The 9,094-nt window shown below is 38.7% G+C and overlaps 1 protein-coding gene and 1 non-coding gene across 2 annotated transcripts; one reads left to right on the top strand and one right to left on the bottom strand.

The window, feature by feature from the left end:
- Nucleotides 1-1,325, top strand: LOC149753196 (uncharacterized). Its single transcript, XM_089924370.1, has one exon. It carries the CDS (start codon nucleotides 270-272, stop codon nucleotides 1,311-1,313), a length of 1,044 nt encoding a protein of 347 aa, XP_089780496.1. The 5' UTR covers nucleotides 1-269; the 3' UTR covers nucleotides 1,314-1,325.
- Nucleotides 1,326-7,183: 5,858 nt separating this feature from the next.
- On the bottom strand, nucleotides 7,184-7,289 carry LOC149753195 (small nucleolar RNA R71). Its single transcript, XR_016396069.1, has one exon. It is a non-coding gene; the product is annotated as a small nucleolar RNA R71 (small nucleolar RNA).
- Between the last annotated feature and the right edge of the window lie 1,805 nt (nucleotides 7,290-9,094).

Genomic DNA, 9,094 nt, shown 5'->3' with positions numbered 1-9,094 from the left:
TGGGGAGTGGACGTAGGAGCAAGGATTAGCTCCGAACCACTATAAATTCCTTGTGTTTGTGATTGCTCTGTTGTTCTTTATCTTCATTTCATTCACAGCACATAGCATCTAATTAATCAACTTGCAAAAGGTGTTAATTAGTATTTCATAAATCAAATAATTATAATAATTATTTTAAAACCCAATTCACCCCCCCTCTTGGGTTGTCTATCTGGGCAACAAGTGGTATCAGAGCCGGAACTCTTTTACCCAAAGAGTAAAAGATCAAAATGACAACCCCATTTGGATCTTCCGACATTGAGGGCCAGTCCACCCAAAGACCCCCATTCTTTAATGGATCCGACTACTCATATTGGAAGGCTAGGATGAGAATATTTATCCAAGCCCAAGACTATGAGATGTGGACCATTATACTAAATGGACCATACATTCCATCCATTTATGTAGAGGGTGTCACTGTACCCAAACTTGAAAAGGATTGGGATGACAATGACATTAGGAAGGCACAACTCAATGCCAAAGCAATGAATGTGCTTTACTGTGCATTAGATAGAAATGAATTCAATAGAGTCTCTACTTGCAATTCTGCAAAAGAGATTTGGGATAGACTTGAAGTGACCCACGAGGGCACGAATCAAGTCAAAGAATCCAAAATAAATATATTAGTTCATAAGTATGAATTATTTAAGATGGATTCTAATGAAACAATCACTTGCATGTTCACTAGATTTACTGATATTGTCAATGGCCTAAAAAGCCTTGGCAAAAATTATACTAACAGTGAGCTTGTCAGGAAGATTCTTCGCTGTCTACCAAGGTCATGGGAAGCCAAGGTGACGGCAATCCAAGAAGCCAAGGACTTGAACAAGCTTCCACTTGAGGAGCTTCTTGGATCCCTAATGACGCACGAGCTCATAATGAAACAACACAGCGAAGAAGAGTCCTCCCACAAGAAAAAGGTAATAGCCCTCAAATCTGTTTCTACTAACAAAGACTTATCTTGCAGCAGCAGCAGTGAAGAGGAAGACAATGAGGGAGATGATGATGAGGCTCTTCTCATGTGTAAGTTCAGAAAATTCATCAACCGTAAGAAGACCTTTTATCAAAGAAGAGGCCCCTCAAGTTCCTATCACAAGGATAAAGGTAAGGAAAGGGAAAATGAGGGAATCAGATGTTACGAATGTAAGAAACCGGGACACTTCAGAGCAGACTGTCCTTTGCTCAAGAAGGCCAGCAAGTACAAAAAAAAGAAGGTCCTCGTCTCCACCCTATCGGACTCCGATACATCTTCATCATCATCGGATGAGGAATAAGAAGAAAAGGCCAATCTATGCTTTATGGCAAACGAAAATGAGGTAACATCTGAAACGCATTTAGATTTTACCTTTGATGAGTTATATGATGCGTTTAATGAATTAATGGATGAATATAAGACAATAAGCCTTAAGAATAAAGAGCTAAAACTAACCAATCAATCTCACCTCCATAAATACGATAAATTAGTTAAGGATAAGAATTTTATCACTAAAGAAAATTTAGAACTTAAGACAAGCAACCAAATGTTAATTCAAAAAACTAATACCTTGAGTAAAGATAACGAAAAACTAGCCAAAGAAATTTCTGAACTTAAAAAGGATAAACAAACTATTGGAGGTAATTTCACAAAAGACTTAGATGCACTAAAAATAGAAAAACAAAAGTTGGCACTAGAACTTGAGAAGTACAAGCCTTTTGTAGAAAAATTTACTTATAGCTCAGAAAAATTAGAAATGATACTTAATAGTCAACGAGCTGTGTTCAATAAAGCTGGTTTAGGGTATAAACCTAAAAATAGACAAAAACTCCTTAGTAATTTCTTTGTTAAAGCAGGAGAAAGCAAAACTAAGAAAATAACATGTTTTTGCTGTGGAACTTTAGGACATAAAGCAAATGTGTGTGATTATAGAAAAGAAAAAACTAAAAAAAAAATTAAAAGGGTTTGGGTTCCAAAAGGAACCAACATTACTAACCATGAAGGACCTAAGAAAACTTGGGTACCTAAAATTGTATGATTTGCTTGTGTAGGAGTGTCTTGCAGCCAAGGTCGCCAAAAATTGTTGGTACTTGGATAGTGGCTGCTCAAGACACATGATGGGTGACAAGGATCAATTCTTCACCCTTGAAGCTAAGAAGGGAGGTGCTGTGACTTTTGGAGACAATAACCAAGGTCACATCATTGGTATAGGTAAAGTACAAATTACCCCTTCAACCTTTATTGATAATGTTCGATATGTTGATGGTCTTAAGCATAATCTACTTAGTATTAGTCAATTGTGTGATAGAGGTTTTGATGTTTTGTTCAAACCATCACTATGCATCATAACCAACTCAAATGACAATAGTTTAGTTTTTAAAGGAATAAGACGTGGGAATGTGTATGTTGTAGACCTTGAGGATCTTGCCAAACATAACCCATGTTTAGTTGTTAATGAAACTAAGGATAATGATGCTAGTTGGTTATGGCACCGTAAGTTAGGTCATGCAAGCATGGACACAATATCAAAACTAGTTAAAAGAGATTCCGTGATAGGTTTGCCAAAACTAAAGTTTGAAAAGAATAAAATACGTGAAGCTTGTCAATATGACAAACAATCAAGGAACTCCTTTAAATCCATAAATTGTGTCTCTACCTCTAGACCTCTAGAACTACTACACATGGATCTATTCGGACCAACTAGAACCACAAGTCTAGGTGGAAGTAAATATGGTCTAGTTATTGTAGATGATTATTCTAGATACACTTGGGTCATGTTCTTAGCTCATAAAGATCAAGCATTTTCAGTTTTTAAGAAATTTCATAAGGAAGTAACAAATGCTAGAGATACTTCAGTCATAGCTATTAGAAGTGACCATGGAACCGAATTTGAAAATCATTTATTTGATGAGTTTTGTAGTAAAAAGGGGATAACTCATAATTTTTCTGCACCTAGGACACCACAACAAAATGGAGTTGTGGAAAGAAAAAATAGAACTCTAGAGGAAATGGCTAGAACCATGTTATGTGAAAGTAACCTCCCTAAGTACTTTTGGGGAGAAGCCATCAATACCTCTTGTCATATATTAAATAGAGTTTTATTGAGATCCATTATAAAGAAAATACCTTATGAACTTTGGAAAAACAGAAAACCAAAAGTAAACAATTTTCATGTCTTTGGATGTAGGTGTTTTGTTCATAATAATGGGAAAGAAAATCTAGAAAAATTTGACTCTAAATCTGATGAGGGTATATTCTTGGGGTACTCTACAACTAGTAAAGCCTATAGAGTCTTTAATAAAAGAACCCTAGTTATAGAAGAATCCATACATGTTTTTGATGATTCTAGTGATATCTCTTCTAGTAAGAAAGTTAATTTTGATGATGATGCTGAAATTCTTGAAGAAAAGATTGATGAGATGACATTACAAGATGATGAACAAAAATTAATTGGAAATGCATCATCAAGCCAAGAGGCTATTGTGGATCATGGGCTGACTAAGGCTTGGAGGTATGCTCACGGACATCTTAAGGAATTAATTTTAGATGATCCATCTCAACCTATTAGGACTAGAGCATCTCTTAGGAACATAAATAATCATCTAGCTTTTTGATAAGTGCTTGATAATCTATAATTTAGTTATCTTTCCATAGCACTTATCAATGTTCTTAAACTGATAAATACGTATTTTACCATAAAATTGAATGATCATTGAAATAAATTTCAAATATGGTAAAAAGCAAATAATTCTTTTCTTAAATCAGACTCTGAACTTGTCTCTCTCTTGTTTGCAATCTTTCATGAAAATTACAGGAAAACATATAAGGAGGAGATTGTGTTGACCCGGTTTGGTAACCTGATAGAATTGTAGTCAAGCTAAGGTTATAATTAAATGGGTTTTGGTCCTGATTCGATCGAAAGTTATAATTTATTTTGTATGGGGCAGAGGTTTGATTAACCCTTTTTATTAGGTCACGGTCCTGTTTTTAGTCTTGTCTAGTCGAGTTCGATCTGAAGCAGCTTAGCAAGAATTAAATTTAAATGACAATGGGCTTAAGGACAAGTCAACCATCATGATCCACCTCAAACCCAAAGTCAATTCCCAACCAATTCCTTACCTACCTTCATATAAAATTTATAAATTTAAAACAAAAAAAGGGGAAATAAGGAATATAATAAAATAAATAAAAATAATTCTGGGGAGAATCACTTATTCACTGTTCATATGAACAGTGTCCCATAAAAACACTGTTCATATGAACAGTGTTAAAAAAATAATAATAAAAATAATAATAATAAAAAATAAAATAAAATAAAATAACAAATGAGTTCACTGTTTATCTTCTTTCCCCCCTCCTCCGCAGTGCATCCGGGCCGTTCAGCTTCTTCCCGTCGATCCCGCGTCGATCCGCCGCCCATGCCAACTCCCAGCAGCCAGCGATGCAAATCCTCCATGCGGTGCAGCCGGCGACCAGCTCCTCCACGATCACCGTGCGTGCAGCCAGCATCCCAGACCATCCGCTCGTCCCAGCGCGTTCACAGCAGCAGAATAATCGCAGCACCTCCCGTCGATCCGGCCCTCCGCTTCTATTCTCTCCATGATGCATCCAAGATCCCGGCATTTTAGCCTCTTCCGTTGTCCATGACGCACCTGGATCCACCTCCCGGAACTCCAGCACCCCAGCAAAGCCGCAAGAGTCTTTCCGGATTTCCTCACGCGTCCGTTTCTTCTCCAGCCAGCATCTCGGAAGACCCAATCCCAGCCGCATCGTCCTCTTCCGCGTGCGACCTGGTCGATAGCCTCCTCCCAGCGATCCCGCAGCACCCTCCATTCCGGATCCGCTCCTCTCAGCGTCTCAGCCTCTTCTAGCCGTCCGCAATCCATCCCGGCCGCCCGTGATTCTCCCCCAGATTTCAGCAGCCCGAGATCCATTCCCCCTTCCCGAATGAGCACCCCGGACGATCCTCTCCACGCGATCCATTATTGGCTTCTAGGAGGAGTCTATATAAGAAGGAAGGAGGGGCGGTGCCAAGGGGAGAGCTCGGTTGGAAGAACAGGGGAACCCCTGTTTCGGTGAAGGAAAGGAAGAAGAAAACCGAGCGGGAGAGATTAAAAAAAAAATATAAAAAAAAGGAGAAAGGAGGGGGGGGGAAAGAGAAGAGTTGTGATATTTTGGGAAGAATGAGAGGTGCTCAATTTCATTTGAAGATGGGAGGTCGTCCGGAAGCCATGCTCGACTAAACATCTAGTCTAGGGCTGGATGAAGCCCTAGCAATGTTACAGGGCATTGTAGTTCTTATTTTCTTTATTATTTTGGAGCTTGTTTAAATTCTTATTATCAATGAAAAATCCTTTTATAATGTTTAAACTTTGAGCATGCTATTTATTGTTCATGTTTGCTAAAGTAGTCTAAGATGATCCATGCCTAGGAAGATGAGGTGTACTGCATCCTAGGTTAGCATAATTAGGTAGACACTTCATGCTACACCGAAGATGGATCTTCCTAACACTCTTTATGCTTTTATTTTAAAAGGCTTGTAGCCAATTTGCATGCCTCTCCAAAAGATAAAAATTAAGAACACAGTCCCTAATACAATGCTATGTGGTGGATTCCAAACCCTAGATCCATTTACTCTGATAAATTCTAATTCGCACTCATAGTTTAATTTAGTTTATTCGAATTAGCAAATTCTTTTTCTTGATTTATTTTTTTTTAAAAAAAATAACTTGTCTCCAATCCCTGTGGACCGACACCCGTAATCACTATCCTACAAGATACGTGCTATTGCGTGGTTTATTTTCAAAATTGAAAGAACCGATCAATTTTTGGCGCCGTTGCCGGGGATTGCTAGCATAGTTATTTTTCTTATGAAAAAAATTATTTAAAAATTAAAAAAAAAATTCTTTAAAAAAAATTTCTATTATTGTTACTTTTCTTATCTTCTTTTTCTCCCTTACTAATTTTTATTTATATTATTTGATCAGGAATCGAGGAAAAAAAAATCTGGGATGATCAAAAGAAGAACTGCCGGAAAAGAAATGCTGTAGAGGTTTGCAAAAAAAAAAAAATTAAATTGCTGGAGAAATTCCCTTTGGTAACCCCTAAACCTTTCTTATTTAAATTAAGTATTAGCTTGAAATTTTGTGGTGATTGTTTGATTTTAATTATAGCAAAATTGTGAATGCATGCTTGATACACATACACAAATCAATTTGCACATAGTAAGGGCAATCACCCCAACAAGATAAGAGCCGGATTTCATCACCGGACTCTTGCCCAACTTAGGTGAACTCAATCTCACATAGTGTCATCTTTAATTAAAATCAATTAGACGTTGGCCCCTAGGGACATTCGAGCTCAATAGGACGAAGATCACCGAAGGTTGCACCAATTTCGCTCTGTGGCTTAGTTGATGTCTAGGCAAGCTTTGTCCCTATAAGGGAGACAGTTCATCTGTTCGAGGCAAGTGGGTTTTAAGTGGGACCTTTGCGAACGCATCGTGACCCCTCCACTTACCTGGGAGCTTACCTGGTCAACTCGGTTCATTAGACCGGATTGGAGGCTTAGGTGCCCTCTTCAAACCAGTTAGGAGCTGTCTAGTGATTTTAGGACAAAGACTAGGATTGATATGCTTTTCTCTTTTATTGCATGCTTGATTGATCGAGTACTAGTGTATGCACGGTAGTCGTTCTAGAGTACAAAACCTATTACCTTTTGACCCTGAAATAGAACGAACCCTTAGGAACATTCGAGCTAAGATCAAAACATTAGGATCATCCCCACCTCTTAAGATGGCTGAAGAACAACCCAAACTCCTGAGGGAGTACTTTACTCCCACTATTTACACTTCCCCATCTTGCATTCAATTACCTGAGGTAGCAGCTGTACAATATGAAATAAAGTCTAGTGTGATCCAAATGCTTCCATCTTTTTATGGGCTCACCAATGAAGATCCATATAAATACCTAGATGAATTTCTTAAAATTTGCACCACTGTCAAGATTCAGAATTTCACTGATGATGCTCTGAAACTTAGATTATTCCCCTTCTCCCTTAAAGATAGAGCCAAACAATGGCTGAATTCTTTAGAAGCTAACTCAATTCGTTCTTGGGATCAAATGCAACAAGAATTCCTTAAAAAATACTTTCCCATAGGAAGAACGAACCAGTTTAGACGTGCTATTACAAGCTTCTCCCAAACTGAGGGAGAAGAATTTCATGAAACTTGGGAGAGATTTAGGGACCTAATCCGTAAATGCCCTCATCATCAAATACCTAAGTGGCAACTAGTGCAATATTTTTATGACGGATTGACAGAACGAAACCGTCAGATGATCGATGCTGCATGCGGGGGCACTTTTATGCTTCAAAATGAGCATGAAGCATGGAAATTATTTGAAAATCTTAATGAAAACTCCCTCCGCCATGCTTCATGTTCTCGTCAAGCATCCCCGAATTTTCAAAAAAAAGGGGCCATTTGTGAAATAAGTCATTCTATGGACCTGTCTAGCAAGGTAGATGCATTGTCCCATAAGATTGACCAACTGATGATAGGTGGGCATTACATGAACTCTTCCCAAGCACAAGTGTGTGCTATCTGTTCTAGCCCATCGCATCCTATTCATGAGTGCCCCTCAGCACCCCAATATCCCGAACTCGTGCAAGAACACATCAATGCTGCCCAAACACATCCCAGACCGGATAATGATCCATTTTCCAATACATATAATCCGGGATGGCGGAATCATCCAAATTTTTCTTGGAGGCAGCAAGCTTCTAATACCTCCCAATCCTTCTCCCAAAATTTTCAAAACCCTCAAAATATTCATCCTTACCGTCCCTCGACTCAATTTCAACACACACCTCCTCCACCCCAAAAAAACACAGCCTTTGAGGAGAAAGTGTTGAACGCCCTTCAAGGTTTGGAAACCATTACACAATTGGTGCACTCTCACACGCAATCAATCGCCAAGCTAGAATCCCAGATGGGGCAACTAGCTAATGCACTGAACAAGCGAGAGGAAGGAAAGCTTCCAAGCCAACCATTAAGTAATCCTAGGGGACAATATATGTCTCAAGAAAATCAACTAAATGCAATTCATCATGAACAAGCCAATGCTTTGACTACCCTAAGGAGTGGACGTGTAGTAGACAATAAGATTGGGGAGGACAACAATAAGGAAGGTGAAGAAGAGGATAAAAATGTGTCAAATAAAAATCTAAAACCTTCTTCTTCTTCTTCAGCTAGTCCACCTTCTGCCAAAACTCATATCCCAAAGGCCCCATTTCCTGAAGCTCTTAATTCACCCTCTCCCTTTGGCAAAAAAGGAACTTCACTAGAGGAAATGATGGAGGTTTTCAAACAAGTGAAAATCAACCTTCCGCTTCTTGATGCTATTAGACAAGTTCCCTCCTATGCCAAATTTCTCAAAGACCTTTGTACACAAAAACGAAAATCTAGAACACATGTGCCCAAAAAGGTCTTCCTAACTGAGCAAGTGAGTTCTATTCTCCAACACAACACCCCTCCGAAATTCAAAGATCCTGGTGCTCCCACCATCTCCTGTGTCTTAGGAAATAATTTTATTGATCGAGCACTCTTAGATCTAGGGGCAAGTGTCAACCTTTTACCTTACTCAGTTTATGAGAAGCTTGGGTTAGGTGAGTTAAAACCAACCTCGGTATCCCTTCAATTGGCTGATCGATCTGTAAAAACACCACGTGGGATAATTGAAGATGTTCTTGTCAAGGTAGACAAATTCTATTTTCCAGTAGATTTCATTGTCCTTGATATGGAACATGAACCTAATCCTAAGAAACAAATCCCCGTTATCCTTGGGCGGCCCTTTTTAGCAACAGCCAATGCGTGCATCAATTGTAGAACAGGGGTAATGAACATATCATTTGGAAATATGAAGGTAAAATTAAATGTGTTCAATGCGGCCGACCAACCCGCAAAGGAAATTGAGTGTTTTATGATAGACAAAATAGATGACCTCATAGAAGGAGATGCAAAAACTATCTCACTATGTCTGGCTGAAGATAATAAACTTAGCGCTTGTTGGGAGGCAACCCAAT

This window comes from Phoenix dactylifera, chromosome 7 (assembly GCF_051530095.1).
Source record: "Phoenix dactylifera cultivar Ajwa chromosome 7, Ajwa_hap1_PhDact_Kaust_v1.1, whole genome shotgun sequence".
Classification (NCBI taxonomy): domain Eukaryota; kingdom Viridiplantae; phylum Streptophyta; class Magnoliopsida; order Arecales; family Arecaceae; genus Phoenix; species Phoenix dactylifera.
The sequence above is the reverse complement of the archived record's forward strand: the minus strand, read 5'-3'. Positions and strand labels throughout refer to the sequence as shown.

Coding starts and splice junctions, on each gene's coding strand:
- LOC149753196 (XM_089924370.1), top strand. CDS start 270: ATGACAACCCCATTTGGATCTTCCGACATTGAGGGCCAGTCCACCCAA.